Here is a 16,476-nt window from a genome sequence, read left to right as displayed (position 1 = left end):
GTTCATCGACCAAACGGCTCCAAAAGTCATCGATCGACCCGGGGCGAACAACCTGATGACTACGCAACGCATCAGCACGACCCAGAAACGCCACCCTCACCTGGACCCTAGGAAACCCCCACCAATTGGAACACCCTGCTAATAAAACCAGCAGTCAGATCAAGACGGCATGTCATAGTCATGTCATAGTATCTTACGCTATACGACAGTCAGAAGTCACACGACTTTACTCAAGTGCCATATCTCCGAACTTCGAGTGGAGCTCCTGGTTCCCGGTACTCCGTTCCTAGCGAGTCAGAGAACGAGACCGCCGGACTCCCTGTCAAGGAACACCATCCTACGAGTTGCAGTACTGCCACCCGGTACTCCAGCGATCCAGCCACCGAGTCAGGATCAGACGGCGGCACTGCGACTTCCGTTGGACAGGAGGTTTCTAGGAAACCTCCAACCCTAGGGCACGCCACGGGACGAAGGTGTTCACGCACAGTCATCCGGCTGGGTCGATCAAAAGAGACTATCACCGAATCCGGCCGCTGATCAAGCCAGGTAGAGGATCCATCGCAAGCTTGATTCATCCTCATTTCATTTTAGATTATATCTTAACCCCTCATTTCCGACCGAATTCTAACCACTATCGCGATTTCCATGCCTTGTTCCGGTCAACAGGATAGATTAAGAAACCATCAACTTCCGTTAAACAACTGAGCTCGAAATCTCAGCATCGCGAGACAGAATCACGCGTAGACCGCCATTAAGCAGTAAAGAATTCCCGCATCAACACTTCAGCGTCCAGTAACCTACTGCCGTTAAAGCGCGCTATCGCGACACCCGAACCGCCGCGAACCCGAAAAAATGTAAATATATATATATATATACATTTTTAGAAGCAAGGTAAGGCGTTTTCCGGGACCCAGCGGGTAATGTTCGTTGTGCTTCCCGGAAGTGTTTATTTTATATATCCAAATACAAATAAAAAATGTCCATAACAATTGGAGCAGTTGGATGAAGACGATCGCAGGAGGGATATGTTGAGAGTAGATACTCATAAATTATTTAAAGTTACAAGAATTCAATCCCACAAGTAGCATATATCCCGAGGATTCATGGGAGTGTTAGGTAGACATCCAAACGCCACGGCGAAGCTTCTGATGTTCGACAAAGTACCAATTACACGATGTCTTGGAATGCTATGGGACGCCTTAATGAGTGTCATGAACAAAACCTGCTCCGGTTTTGTATAGGAACACCATGTCTGTGAGACAGAAATTTTTTTAATTTTCCCAGTTGTACGTTGAAAAAAAAAAGTGAACGTTGTAAGTTCTTCAAAATTGCAATCGTTATTAACAGCCGAGGATGTCATTATACAAACAATGCCGCGAATATTTTAAACTTCAGGATTTCAAACTTCACGTAATACCGTAATGGCGGCAATTAGGATTCTCATTTTATAGAAATTACAAATGTATGCAAAAAATCTTCATTGTATATTCTTTTGCTACTCACATTGGCAAAAGAGAGGAAAAACAGCTTATCGTCTGTCAAATCTTCCAGTCCAGGCAACTTTTGGTATTCTTTATTCCTTTGTGCGGCCCGATATTTATAAGTAGCATAAGTAACGTACATTCCATTTGTATCGGCCATGTTCTCTTTTTCTGTCCTCTTTCCATAAGACTAAAAAATTATTAAAAATGGAAAATGAAGCAGTGCACATACCTTAATTACTAACATAATAAGTAACTGCATAATAAGTGAAGTAAAATTGGAGGAATGACGTACGTTTCGGCCATGTTGTGGCCTTTCTCTATTTTGATACGCATCGAATTGCCTAACGATACAATTGGCTCGTGCTCTGTATTCCTGTAAGTTATTCTGACTCCAGGCCAAGGGAGAGCCATCATATGCGTATTGACGTCCTGTAAATTGATCACAGGTTTTTCCGAATTATTAAAAAAGTTCAAAGATTGAAACACGTTATTTTCTCACTGTGGTCGTTGCTAGTTTTGATGTTAGTTTATTAGATCCTGTTATATGCATTTCTGGATTGGTGGGATTGTTTGCTTCTTCAGAAATTTGCACAAATTTGCACGTATATAAAACATTGTAATAGTTCAATGCATATGTTACAGGTAACGTGATGAATTGGAAATTGTACACAATGCTTGAGAAACGTGTAAAAAAATGTATCACATTGCCCATGCATTTTATAGAATACCTGTATTTAACATATTGCCCATAAAATATATGTTGCAACAATGCGTTTACCTTTTTCATTGCCTATACCTTATTTTTAAATGCCAAGAAGATATAGGAAAAAACTTTTTCTTTAGATATCAGAATTGAAAGAAATTTTCATTGAAAGAAATGTTTTCAATCATGAAACTAATTTCTGTTGAAGAAATACACGACTCAAAGTTTTATAATTGTCAGACGAAACAAACTAGTAGATTACCTTGATCGTCAAATGCGTGGGATAGTTCATGGCCTGTTACACCGCCAGTAGAGCCATACAAAACATTTCTGTAACAAAGTAAAACTTTATTAAGGGGGTGGGTCTGTATACAGCGATGTGATTGTTTTCGTAAATTGAAGAATAATTGGCTATATGTCGTGGAAATTATAATAACTAGCTCGTACATTTCGTACGAAGACGTTAACAATTTCGATGTATAAATGGTCAACGGCTATTGCCGTTATAAATGTAAAACATTTATGTTTAAAACACATTTTACTATACTCACTCGGGCACGTCTTCGCCGTGGAATAAAGGAGATAACAACATTCCAGCAGGTACAACTGGAAAAGTAAAGAGTGCAATGAATAAATTCATGCCGTTTCTATTAACAAGGAAAATAACACACTTACTCAATGAATTGAGAGGTTGATTGAAATATGCATTTGGTTCAAGAACACCCTCGCTCCATCTGTTATTGGAGAAAAAAAAGATTTAAATTCGGCTGCGCAAGTGATGAAAGTTTAGAATATCCTTGTCAATGTATGATGTAAAGTCAAAGATAAAGGCCATTTAACATACTAAGTCCCACCCTAGATCTGGCATAGTTTCATCTAAGCATTTAATCCAATATTTACTATTTTCCTAGAAAACACTTCAGTTTCTAGATATCAGCTGGTCATTTCTTCAAATTCATATTCGTCTTGACAGAGATAATACACATAAGTTTGAGCAGAAACTCGTATTGATTACATGCAATTTTTTTTCTAACGATAATTTTCGTTTTATATGAACTTCCTTCGATGAAAAACTTCCTCCGTTAAAAAGGTTTCATTAACTTCTTACATCAAGCTTTCCGGGTACTTTTCGGCTGGTGTTTGCAATAACTTTATCGCTCGATAGATGGTGAACTTTTTGAAATACATTGCATTTTTAAAGTGGGTGTCTCTAACCACTAGCTGTTGTCAAAAAAACAAATAACATTATTTGTCGCTATCTCCTGTTGTATATAGATTAGTTGTGAAAAAAATGTAATTCTTACCGTGGAAAAATATTTGTCAATGGCTTCAGTATCCTTATACCAAGCAGGATATCCCAGAAATTTATTCACCGTTTCAGCTTTCTTGGCCAACTCATTGCGCATAGCATTGTCCAGCCAAGTACTATGAAGAATTTGTTGCTCCAGTCGAGACTTTTGATAGTCAACCATTTTGCCAATCTAAGCAATGCATGAATCTATTATCTCCCTATCCTTCGGCTTTTAAATAAAGTGATACGATAAATACATTTATCATCTTTCATTTAGCATGTATAACTAAACTAACATTCACTAAACTATTATTTATTCTGATAAAGAAAATATAAACAATTGGGTAGCGTAACAGTGTCAAGAAAGGGGTTATGACAATATCATAACAGAAAATATAAAGTAATTGTTTAAATTTTAGCAGTTCTTTTTTGAGACAGTAAGGTAACTTACAGTCTCGAGAGATTTCTTTGAGACGTGATTCTTCAGGTACCGGTGGATCAACGAAATTTCTGCAGGATTTTGATGCAAACATTCCAGCCACCTGTAACATCATTTCCATTTCTGAGTTTTTTAAGGCCGACACGAAACCCTAAGGATGTCTTTTGCCACATAACATTAAAGTTATCAGAATATCTTGAAAAAGTCAGTTTAGAAAACATACCGATCCTGTGAATTTCCGCGAAGCAACTCTTTTTTTAAAACAGTGTACCGATTTCTTGTAGCTTGGTCGCAATATCTTAGTAAACGTCGAACATACTGCCAATGTACGAAATTCACTGTGAAAAAGTTTTAACCATGAGAACATGCTTTCGTATTATCCACATAATTAAAAAATATAAATGTGGCTAACTTTTAATTAGTTCCATACATAAACCTTTTCTTCCCCCTAATAAAGTTTTGTGGTCACTAACAGGGTGATAAAAATAACGATAGTTACCTAATACTCGGGTTAGTGTTTTATCCAGCAGCACCGCCAATTGTTTAAAATAGATTTCATTTTCTAAAATTAGAAAACCAGACGGAGGAAGAACGTAATTCGTTTGCGAGAAAATGCTATTGATCATATCCATCCAAATTATCTGAATAACATAATTTGAAAATAGTTTCATTTCATCACCAGATCAAATTTAAACATAATTTACTGCTATATTAAGTACGCTCATTTAAAAATTATATTATTTTTTCAAGTTACAATGTAAATGTCAACGAAAAGCAATTATCACAATTAACTATCGTGTTAGAATAAATGCAAGTTCTTTTTTGGCTTCTGATATTCCAAATTTACTAACGTAAGGATATATTATTATAATAAATAAGCATTGTTTAAGGCAATGTACTCAAAAGTTCATATCCATAAGATAAGTAAAATTCATCCCCAAAAATTATAATCTCACCTTTGAATTACTAGTTCTGTGAGGAATAATGTCATACTCTATTTGAAATTGTTTAGGAGTCGTATGTGAAAGTGAGTTTCTTTGGCGGACGTCAGCGAGATTTTTAAGCTGCAATTTGTAATATAATTTACAGTTCCAGTTTTTTTTATTTACACTAAGTTGTAAGAACAGTGCCGCATTTCTGTTACACTGCAAGAATCTTTTCGGAATTGTTTACATTTAAGTTACTTCGATTCGAGCGAATGCTGCTCGTTGAAACATCCAAAAGTGACGAAATTGACGTACTCACTCGTGTCAACTCGATTTCCAAATTTATTATTTGTTGCGCTTCATCACGAAGGTTCTGTTTAGGGATGTTGACGGACGTTTGAAAATTCTTCACTATGTCAACAATAAAGTCGCGATATAACTCGATTTTGTCCTGATGTTGGTCCGGATTATTTAGTACGTAGGAAGGCAGTAAAAATACGGGAGGCTTTAACTAATAAGAAAATGAATATTTTAGTATATGTTGTACACAACGTATAGTTCATGTATAATAGATTGACCATTTGTTTAATAAAATCATATCATCAAACATAAAAGCATATATAACTAATAAATTTGATCTCGTTTCAATTCCTCTCACTGTGAAAGTAACATTGAGAATGGAAATGCTATCGCGCTACATAAGAAGATATGTTAGTAACTTATGTACTTCCTTAATTACGAGTAATAGAAAGAGTAATTATAGTGACTTTCTATAAAATATTTAATTGATTTAATTTAATTTATTCTTTTCATTTATCTGTCCTGAGACGGTATTAAGCACTCATGATGCTCATATTTTTCACTTCGTGAGAATTTAGCAAAGAGAAGAAACGACAACAGTTAAAGAAGATAATGTAAACCGTGGTTTTTCCATTCTCCTACAAGAACATACCGTCAGAGTATTTGTTGATTTGAAAATGTTATTGCGTTCAACAATGGCTGTGAAAAATGCTGATTCGCCTAATTTACTTGTATATGACTTTTCTATGTCCATCCAGGTTCGGGATTTCCAGTTCCAATTATCCATTGCCATCGGCCATCCTTTTTGTTTTTGTATATCTGAAGCTATAGGATTTATGCCCTCCTGATCGAGAGCGTCTGCAAAATAAAGAACAATATTTTTCACGTTTCTATATAAATGCAAGGACATCAGTTAACGAAAAAGAAAGCAATCACTGTAGAATAACGCAGCATCCGTATTTCTTAATTTATTATAATCCAAAAAAAAAACAGACGAACGCATTTCTTCAACGCAGAATGCTGGATTTCTTCAACAAATTTTAGCAAAATTTTGTTAGTAATTTGACGCCTCCGTAGTTACAGTAACTTAACACTTAGAACTTAGCACAGCGGTCAACATCTTTTAGAAATGTTCATATTCCTACCTTCATTCATACACACTTGATACGCCAATTTGGCTTTCTTCAGGGAGGCACTGTCAGAGTCCTTGACTGGGGCCTCCGCAATTTCTGCAAAATATTGATTTAACATTCTATCTTTTTTATGAATCATACCTTTTTAATTGTAAGAACGTAAGAATTGAACGTAAGAAATGGAATTCTACCTCGCATTCGATTATTAATTTCTTTTTCCATTTCTGTGAAGAAATCGGTCGTGCTCTCTTCGGGGCCGAGTGGGTGATGATCTTTGAACTTCCCGCAAGCAAACTCGAAGAAATCCGTACAAGGAGGTGCGTAAGGGTTCATATTCCTCGTGAACTCATTAGCTGCGTTGGTGCAAAAATGTGAAAAATTATATAATAAAGATTTATATATTAGAGTATATATGTAGTACTACAGCCACTCGCATAATTCTTTGGCAATGAACTATTGTATATAATGAAGTAAGTTTCAATTCGTTAAGTTGGTCATCATCCTTATACGTAAGTCAAAAGTAGAATGGATCTACATGAATAGGTGTAAAAGATTATAAGAAAAGGAAGCAGAGAACAAATTGTTGCCCGCCGATTAATACCAAAATTAGAAATACAAAGGGGCCACTCGCGGCCCCTTTTGACTATTGTTAGAGCCGCTCGACTCTCGTGGAAACTTTTCCATGGAGATCCCGTCCTGAAGGATGGGTTCGGATGGAAGCCCTCGAAGTGGCCGTCCTGGCTGCACTTTTCGACTTCGTCTTTGGGGCCTACTTATGGTGGTTCCGTAACTTCGCGCGGCGGTCGCCCATCGATCTCCCGAAGGTCTTTGTGCTTCCGGAACCCATCCCCTTCTTTTTATGGGGGGGGGGCATTCGCGCTCATTTGCGCCTCCCATGCCTCCTGTTCTTCTTGTGCTTTTCCGCGCCTTCCGCGCCTTCCGCGCCATCCGCGCGCATCCGCGCCCTTCCGCGACCTTCCGCGTCATCCGCCCACCCCCGTCTCGCATTGTGCACGACGGCTGACCGCGTCGTATAACAAAATGTATTGTGCAAATGCAACACCATATTGCATATTGTGGAGCAAGAGAGAACATGAAATTCACTGCATGGCATACATATTTTAGACGTATAAATGTATATTCCACGTAAACAATTTTCCGCGTGGAAACCTATCGCTACTTTTTATAAAAAATGTTATAATGTATACCTGTAGCCTTGCAAGCAGGCTTAGTACAAATATTCTGCGGAAGACTGAATACCGGTCCTGGTTCTGCCAATGCCAGATCCGCAGTCATAAAAAATACTAAACATACTCTGTAAAACAAATAAGTTGTCATTTAAGTCACTAGATGAATTTCACGTTTTTCCTAAGAAAATACTTAATCAAAAAAGTATGAATTCTAATTAGATACAATTACTTACAGCTGAAAGTATACTCTTCTCCGATTAGTAGACGGAACTCTCAATGTTGAACTCATGGTGATACCAACTTTGGAAGATTTTCAATTCAGAAAGTCATATGTCGACATCCGCATTGTTTTTATATTCACATTTTTTTTAGAATTTCATTGCCTAAAAAAGATAAGTTCTTCACGAATCGATTTCCAACTGATACGACAGCGTACTTGTAATTTTTTTCGGCACGAAACGTGTTAATGCGTCAGATTAGTTTTCTTTTTGTCGACTGTCATAGCAAGATAAAATATACATCGTGAGTGATTGCTTGGTCATATGATCGTTTGCACTAACAACGATTGCATTTATGCCGCATGCGAATATGAGAGGTCTTCCTTATTTCGTAAAATGGGAAAGAGAAAATTCTGGGTTCTGATTTTTGTATTATTTATTCAAGGCATACAGAGTTGTTAAGATTTACTTTACAAACATACATTTTTTGATGTTTGAATAACCATATTCATTTCCACAAGTAGCACTTATCACGGGGATTCATGGCGCTATTATGTGGACAATTAAACGCCTTGGCAAAGTCTGCAATGTTCGACAAAGTACCAATTACACGATGTCTTGAAATACTGTGGGGCAACTTAAGGAGCAACATGAACAAAAGCTTCTCCGGTTGTGTATAGGAGCACCATGTCTGTAAACAGAAATTTCCCTAAATTCCTATAATTCGTACAATACAAAAAAATTACAGGCCGCAAGTTCTTCAGAATTGCAATCGTCATTTAGAGTCAAGGTTGTCATAAAATAAGCAGCCATGAAAATGGTATCAGACTTTGAACATAAATTGTAAATATACTGACTGCAATTTAAGATTACAATTTTACGAAAGTTATTGATGTAATCTAAAATATTGTATCACTCCATCACTCACATTAGCAAATGAGAGGAAAAACAGCTGATTGTCGGTCAAATTTTCCAGACCGGGCAACTTTTTGTAGTCTTTATTTCTTTTTCTGGCCCGATCTCGAAAAGCAGCAAAAGCAATATACATGCCAGTTGTATCCGCCATGTTTTCACTTGCAGTCAGCTTTCCATCGGCCTGAAAAATTACCAAAACTAGAAGAACCAGTAGTAACACATATCATATTTACCGACTTAACAACCAACTGTAAAATAATTACAAAAAATGGAAAAATTGATTTACGTAAATTTTCCGGCCGATTTCGTTCAATTCTTTATATGGATACTGATTGAATTGCTTAACGAAACATTTAACTCGTGCATTGTACTCCTGTAAGGTATCTGGAGGCCATTCCAGAGATGAACCATTAAATGTATATTGTCGACCTGTAAGTTGATAACAGGTTTTTACAAATTTGTTAAGGTTCAAAAATCTTAACATGTTAGTTTCTCCTACATGCACTTTTGGATTCAAGAAATCATTTGTTTCTTGAGACAAATTTGTACAAATTGACACAAAGATAAAGCTTTGAATCAACTGAAGTATATAAATTTTACGACAAATTCTATACCATTCTTTTATGGCTCGAAGGTACAGAAACAAACTGTTTTCTTTAATTATCGATTAAATAAAACCCGTTTTCTCAACCATAAAAAATCCTTCTCTTACAGAAACAAACGTCTCAAAGTTTCATTAGACAAAAAGAATTAATACCTTACCTTCATCGTCAAATCCATGGGATAATTCATGGCCTATAATATTGCCAGTAGAACCATATAATACATTCCTACAGCAAAAAAATATCTGAGTATTGTATACATATGTACTTGCTGTCATAAAGTAAAAAATATTTGGTCATGTATCGTGGAAATTGTAAAGCTAGCATGTACTTTTCTTACAAAAACATTGATAGTTTCTGCGGACAAATGTTCGACAGCCATCATAAATGTGAAATGTTTACGTTTAAAAAGCATTTTATCATACTCACTCAGGTACATCTTCCCCATGAAAGAAAGGAAAATGCAACGCTCCTGAAGGTATAACTGGAAATTAAAAGATTGTAACGATCATGTTAATACCCTTTTTATTCACGAGGGGAACACAACACACTTACTTAACGAATTGAAAGCAGAAATGAAGTATGCAGTCTCTTCGAGAACACTTTGAGACCATCTGTTATTGAAATGAAAGGGTTACACTTTTGTTGCAAAACTGGTAGAGATTTAGAATACTATTGTTAATAAAAGAAGTAAAATCTAAGCTGCTATTTGGTTATACCAATATTCAGTATTTTCTAAGAAAATATTTCAATTTCTAGAAATCAACTAGTTACATCGCGAATGTTATGTTCGTCATGACAGAGATATTAGCAACAAAGTTTCAGAAGGAAACAATATTGATCACAAGTAGTTTTTCTTCTGACGATTTAATTTTCGCTTTATATAAATATAATGGTTATCCACTAGCAACTCTTCAGTAATTAATTTTCAATTAAAGGTCGGTTAATAAACTTCTTACATAGAATGTTCTGGGAACTGTCCGACTGGTGCTAGCAGTAACCGTTTAGTTTGATAGATGGTGAATTTCTTGAAATTAAGTAAGTTTTGGAAATGGTTGTTTGTGACCTCTAGCTGTTGCAAAAACAAACGACATTATATGCAATTACTTCCTATTGTATAGACTGGGTATACACAAATGTAATTTATACTAGGGCATAATATTCGTCGATGACCGAAGAACTTTTGTACCAAGGTGGATATCCGAGGAACTTAGTTACAGACTTAGCCTTCTTCATCAATGCAAGTCGCGTAGAATAATCCAACCAAAGTGTATGCTCAATTTGCGATTCCAATTGTGATTTATGATGGTCAACCATTGTTCCAACCTATAACAATACTCATTTCAATTATCTCTCTAGCGTTCGACTTTGGATTAAGGTGATAGGATCAGTAGGTGTATCATTTCTTATTTAGCAAGTGTAATATTTACTAGGTATTAAGTAATAATAATGTATCGAAATATCCATTCTACTGATAAAAAAAACAACTTGCCATCGTAACGTAGTTGAATATCGATAAAGGGATAGTGACGATTTATAACCCAGAATATAAAGTAACTGGTAGAATTTTTCATGAGACGATGAAGTAACTTACTGTTTCGAGAGATTTCTTTGAAGCGTGATTCTTCAAGTATTGATGGATGAAAGCAATTATTGCAGGGTTTGTGTCTAAACAATCTTGCCACCTGTAACATCGCATCCTTAAATTTCTCAGTATTTTAAGGCAATGTGAACCATGCTTAATGCCTTGCACCTCGAAACAATCAAGATTTCTACAGTTTTTCAGAAAATCAGTTTAGAAAAGGTACCATTTCTGCGCCTTCCCATAAAGCAACTCTTCTCTTACATCGTTGTACCGACGTCTCATGGATTCTCCAGAATTTTTTATTAAACGTCGAACATATTGCCAATGAATAAAATTCACTGTGAAAATGTTACGATAATTAGAACATGTATTTCTATTGTCTATATTAAGCAAAAATATAAAATACATGCCTAACTTTTGATGAATTTTACAAATAAACTTTTTGCTCCACTGCTTTAATTCAGATACATGCATTTAATAAAATTATTAAAACATATTCTTCCATCATCTTGCGGTTTCACTTATCTGATCCGTTTGACTTGAAAGATTTGAACTTATAAATTGTTCTTGTGGTCTTTAACAGAATTATGAAAATAATACTTGTTACCTAATACTCGGGTCGGTGTTTTATCCAACAGTTTCGCTAATTGTACAAAATAGCCCTTATTTTGTAGTTTTATAGTAGTCGGAGCAAAGTTGAAATTCGTTTGCGAAAAAATGCTCTTTAACATATCCGCCCAGATTATCTGCATGAAATCATTTAAAATAATGCATGTGATTTGTTTTCATTGCAAAATCGCAATTTACACATAACTGATTTGACTCTACCTGTGTCACGCTTTTTTTTAAATCATAAAAACACTTTATACCGCTGTGAAAATGTCAATAACGAGTAATTATGACAATTTACGGTCATTGTTAAGATTCAAATTATTTTTGTAATCTTAATATTTCTAATTCGCAAAGTTATGGTCATATCATTCTTACAAATAAACGTGGTTTGAGACAATGTAGTCTATGACTGAAGTATATCCGCAAATTTAGTAAAATTGAATATTCCTCCCCATACGTTATGGTCTTACCTTTGAATTAGGAGTTACATGACGTATTTTATCATATTCGTCTTGAAAATGTGCAGGAGTCGTCTCTACAATTTCGTTTGCTTTGCTCAGTGTTTTAATCTGCAACGAACAACTTTGGTTACTGTTCCGGCTTTCCGTTTATACAACCTTTCATTAACTGTGCCACATTTCAATTACACTGTAAAAAACTTTTCAAAAAAATGTACACTTAAGTCAATTCACTAAGTGCTGTTTGAACTGTTGAACATTCTATTATTAGAGAGTTCAACGAAAACGGATCCTTTCATTTCTAGTACATTTAAGACGTTTTGTGAAACATTCAATTTCCGACAAATCATTACATACTAAACATCACCCTATAGACGTAAGAAATCGACGTACTCACGTTTGTCAAGGCAATTTCTAGATCTATTATTTGTTGTGCTTCTTCACTAATCTTATATGGCGGAAGAGTGATGAACATTACAAACTCCTTGACTACTTCAATAATAAAGTCACGGTATAATTTGATTTTGTCCTTATGATGTTCTTGATGTTTCCGTACGTAAAAAGGCAGCATAGATGTGCAAGGACTCAACTATGTGGAATATAAATATTCGACTGCATATCATATACAATATATCATATATGTAAAGTAGAATGGTCATTAAAACCAAAGTCATTAAACATGAAAGCATGTATCATTTTTAAACTCGAACAGTTTTCAGTTCTCGTCACTACAGAAATGAAATACAAAATGAAATTGTATGCCTGCGTACCCTATAAAAAGGTATGTGAAGAAGTTATTTACTTCTTTGACTACAAATCATAAACGTAGAAATTATCGTGATTATTCATAAGCATACGTTCTATTTAATTTTATCTTCCTACTTAGCCGCTCCAAGGTGGCGTTAAGTATTGTTTGATAATACTCATATTAATATTTCATAAGATTTTCGTTGTGAGAAGAAACGACATCGCTTCAGTGGAGAAAATGCAAACTTTGATTTTCCCATTCTCTTACAAGAATATACCATTAGAGTATTTATTGTATCGATGGTACTATCGGGATCAACGGTGACCCTAAAAAATGCTGACTCGCCCAACATGCTAATATACGACATTTCTATGTCGATCCAGGATCGGGATCCCGGGGTCCAATTATTCATTGCCATCGGCCAACCTCCTTGTTTGTTTATTTCTAAAGCTATAGGACGTATGCCCTCTTCCTCGAGATCTTCTAAAAAATGAAGAATATTTTTTTCACATTTCTATACAAACATAAGAAGACAAACACCACCGATTAACGCAGTATCAGTATGTTTCAATTGTTATAATCTGACAGAAAAAAGACGAACGCATTTCTTCGATACTTTCAGAGTACTAGAGTTGCTTCAATCGACTTTAAATGTTTCCAGTAATATTACGTCCTCATAATTATGTTAGTTTTGACCATTAGAATTTTATTCAGAAATCGAAGTTTTTCTGCAATATTCAGATTCGTACCTTCATTCGTGCACACTTTATACGCAAGTTTAGCTTTCTTGAGGGAGGAACTGTCGGTGTTCTTGACTGGGCTTTCGGCAATTTCTGCAAAATATTAATTCAACAGTCCTTCATTTCTATGAATTAATACCTTTTATTTAATCATAAAACCATAGGAACTATGTATGAAACTGTACCTCGTAATCGATTGTTAATTTGTGTCTTTATTTTCATGGAATAATCGATAGTGCCTTCTTTTGGATCCAGTGGATGATGATTTTTAAAGTTTCCGCAAGCATAGTCAAAAAAATCGGTACAAGGAGACACTGCAGGGTTCATATTCTTCAAAAATTCATCAGCTGCATGGTTACAAAAATGTAGGAAATATAATAAAGATGTATGCATTATAGGATATTTACCGTACTACAGTCACTGGGAAAATTCTTCGGTATTGAACTTTTCCAGATAAGTAAGTATTACAATATAATTTTTGTATGTTCATAGTCACGCGTTCATTAAAACTAGGTAAACACGTACATAGAATTGAAAAGAAATTGCAGAATAGAAATTTGTTGGGTATATCCGTCAATATTATGTACATTGTGGGACAAAATTTGTCTCGCTAAATATGCTATGTATCTTAGATGTACAAATGTATTTCCTATGCATACTCTGTTTTGCATGGAAACGCGTCTATTTTTAGTAAAAGTCATATTGTATACCTGCAGCTCTGCAAGCAGGGTTAGTACAAACATCTCTCGGACGACTAAATCCCGGCCCTGGTTCTGCTATTGCCACATTCGCAATAATAAAAAATCCTAAACTTACTCTAAAAATAAATAAGATGTCTTTAAAACCACTAGATGAATTCACGCTTTTCCCACGCAAATATTACAATACAACGTGGAAAATCAAATTGGGCTCAACTCACAACTGAAAGTATAGTCCACTCCAAATAGTAAATGAAATTCTGAATATTGAACACATGGTAACGCAAACGTAAAATTCAAAACCCAGGAAATCACATTTTGACATCCGTTTTGTTTTTATATTCACATATTTCTAAACTTTATTACCTGAAAAGGATAATTTCTGCACGAGTCAATCGACACGATTTAGCAAACACGAATCCTTATTCTCATCACGAATTTTAAACGCTTATAAATTGTTAACATTATTTGTAACTGTCAAAATATTAATTACCATTAAAAGATGTGGGGTAATACAGCACCTGTCTTAGAATAAATGAATAATCTACTTAAGCCCGAGTTTCATTTATTTCCATTCTTAAAGTGTAATACAGATTGCATTTTAGTTGCCACCTTTCTCTTCTGAAGCATTATAATATATCAAGTAGACGTATTCTCTTAACTGTGATCAGATGAAGCATCATGAGCGGTTGCCAGATAGTATTATCATTTGCACCGACAACTGTTGCATTTGATTCGAGAATAGTCCTGTAGTCTTTAAGCGGAGTTCTAAGAATATAAATGCGGGTAGCGAGTAAAATATGGACAGATGAATATGATAAGCAAGCGAAATGTAAGTAGGAAAGAATGAGATGTAATCAAACATTGAATTATTGAGGACCACTTGAATGTTTAAACATTCATTTGACAATGCCAAAGACATCGATTTTCTAACAAATTGAAATCTCCTTATTAACAAAAGACTGAACTAAATGTTCATTTATTTGTAGAGTATAGATTACACTAATCAGTTCATAGACCTATGCGTATTAAACAACTTGTTAAATAATATTAACTGATACTTTCGCGTGTCCTATTGTATCTCAAAACTTACTTCACCAAACTTAATACGAGGTGTGTCCGGAAACTAAAGCAGTTTCTTTTGTCCTGGTACTTAAAGTGGCCGTAGACACTTCCGACCGGTTGGAATAAGTTGGCGGGGGGGGGCTCTCAGCTTCAAAGCGATGCCTTCGCCAATCTGCTTCGAGCAGTTAAGGCGTCAAGATCGCTGGTTCCGCGCACCCCTGTTTAGTACCTGTGTCACAAAACGCGATGAAATCGTCACCCGAGCAATGTTACGCGATAAAGTTTTGTTCAAAACTGAACAAACCTCTTGCAGGGACCCACGAATTGATTGTGTAAGCTTTCGGGGATACTGCTGTATCGTATTCGCAAGTTTCGCGGTAGTTGAAAGCGTTTAAGGAAGGCCGGGAAGTGGTGGTCGACGAACCCCGCGCTGGACGGCCGTCAACCAGCACAACTGACGACAATTTGACCCGTGTGCACGATCTGTTAAATTTTGACCGTCGGTTGAGTGTCCGGATGATTGCAGAAACTCTCAACACTCCGAAAACAATTGTACACAAACTGGTGACCGATACATTGCAAATGAGGAAGGTGTGTGTCAGGCTGGTTCCTAAGCTTTTAACTGACGATCAGAAGAATCACCGGATGACTGTCGCGACTGAATTTCTCGAACGCGTGGAAATTAAACCTTCTTTCTTGGACAATGTCATTACCGGGGGTGAAACATGGTGTTTCGAGAATGACCCAGAAACAAAACGTCAAAGCTGCGAGTGGCACACTTCAGGATTCCCAAACCGATAAAAGGAAGAATGAGCAAGTCGAAGCTGAAAATGATGTTGATTATTGTTGGATCGTTGAAAAACTTAATAATTTATTTTAACGATCTGAGCTTATGTTCGAAAGTGTACAATTGAAGTCCGGTTCTTGAAGTACAATGTGTTCGATTACGCGCGGAAATCTAACTAAGGCCAGTGCAATGTCGCGTGCGAAGCGATTGAAGTTAGTCCGCCGGAGAATATAGAAGATTCTGACTATGCCCAGAGGGACTCCTTTTTAAGCGTTTTCCGATGCTGTCCTCTAGGGCGGAATTTTTTGCAAAGCGTTCGCTGATAGGCATAGTGAAATAAAGTGGGATTTATAATCGAAGGTGATTGGTTAATGAGTACTGAGAAAGGGAAAAGTTAAAGTTGTTTAACACGTTCACGCCGGGGAAATTTTGAACCATTGGTTTTGCCATTCGATGTGTACCACCGGTGGTACATCCCGTCGCGAATGTGTTAAGGAGGCTTAGGTGGAGAATAAAAAAGATGGGCCATAGGACCATGAGTTCCTAAAAGTAACCAAATCAGGAGCTAAATAACCGCGGTAG

The 16,476-nt window shown here is 36.1% G+C and overlaps 2 protein-coding genes across 2 annotated transcripts; both read right to left on the bottom strand.

Annotated features, from left to right (window-relative positions):
- Positions 1-918: 918 nt before the first annotated feature.
- LOC105702271 (neprilysin-11) lies at positions 919-7,789 on the bottom strand. The gene is made up of 18 exons (XM_012429731.1): positions 7,700-7,789; positions 7,485-7,591; positions 6,468-6,629; positions 6,289-6,372; positions 5,796-6,001; positions 5,163-5,354; positions 4,874-4,981; positions 4,417-4,558; positions 4,141-4,255; positions 3,930-4,020; positions 3,492-3,668; positions 3,296-3,408; positions 2,863-2,921; positions 2,739-2,793; positions 2,450-2,517; positions 1,777-1,913; positions 1,504-1,671; positions 919-1,252 (listed from the first exon to the last, which is right to left on the bottom strand). Exons 1-18 carry the CDS (start codon positions 7,753-7,755, stop codon positions 1,070-1,072), a joined length of 2,223 nt encoding a protein of 740 aa, XP_012285154.1. The 5' UTR covers positions 7,756-7,789; the 3' UTR covers positions 919-1,069.
- Positions 7,790-8,102: 313 nt separating this feature from the next.
- LOC105702272 (neprilysin-11) lies at positions 8,103-14,338 on the bottom strand. Its single transcript, XM_012429732.2, has 18 exons — positions 14,264-14,338; positions 14,055-14,161; positions 13,530-13,691; positions 13,354-13,437; positions 12,882-13,087; positions 12,254-12,445; positions 11,869-11,967; positions 11,394-11,532; positions 11,010-11,124; positions 10,796-10,886; positions 10,351-10,527; positions 10,161-10,273; positions 9,757-9,815; positions 9,631-9,685; positions 9,362-9,429; positions 8,886-9,028; positions 8,613-8,780; positions 8,103-8,375 (listed from the first exon to the last, which is right to left on the bottom strand). The coding sequence occupies exons 1-18, from the start codon at positions 14,317-14,319 to the stop codon at positions 8,193-8,195; spliced, it is 2,217 nt and encodes a 738-aa protein (XP_012285155.1). The 5' UTR covers positions 14,320-14,338; the 3' UTR covers positions 8,103-8,192.
- Between the last annotated feature and the right edge of the window lie 2,138 nt (positions 14,339-16,476).

This window comes from Orussus abietinus, unplaced genomic scaffold (assembly GCF_000612105.2).
Source record: "Orussus abietinus isolate OABI.00-Male unplaced genomic scaffold, Oabi_2.0 scaffold593, whole genome shotgun sequence".
NCBI lineage: Eukaryota > Metazoa > Arthropoda > Insecta > Hymenoptera > Orussidae > Orussus > Orussus abietinus.
The sequence above is the reverse complement of the archived record's forward strand: the minus strand, read 5'-3'. Positions and strand labels throughout refer to the sequence as shown.

Bases quoted from the DNA above. Each gene is read 5' to 3' on its own strand.
- LOC105702271 (XM_012429731.1), bottom strand. From the start codon at position 7,755: ATGAGTTCAACATTGAGAGTTCCGTCTACTAATCGGAGAAGAGTATAC. The intron at 6,002-6,288 runs GTAGGAATATGA...TTTATTTTGCAG, and splicing joins TCAAGTGTGTATGAATGAAG to ACGCTCTCGATCAGGAGGGC. The intron at 2,794-2,862 runs GTAAGTGTGTTA...TTACTTTTCCAG, and splicing joins TCAACCTCTCAATTCATTGA to TTGTACCTGCTGGAATGTTG.
- LOC105702272 (XM_012429732.2), bottom strand. From the start codon at position 14,319: ATGTGTTCAATATTCAGAATTTCATTTACTATTTGGAGTGGACTATAC. The intron at 11,533-11,868 runs GTAAGACCATAA...GATTTCATGCAG, and splicing joins ATGTAACTCCTAATTCAAAG to ATAATCTGGGCGGATATGTT. The intron at 9,816-10,160 runs GTAAGAAGTTTA...TTTCAATAACAG, and splicing joins CAGTTCCCAGAACATTCTAT to ATGGTCTCAAAGTGTTCTCG.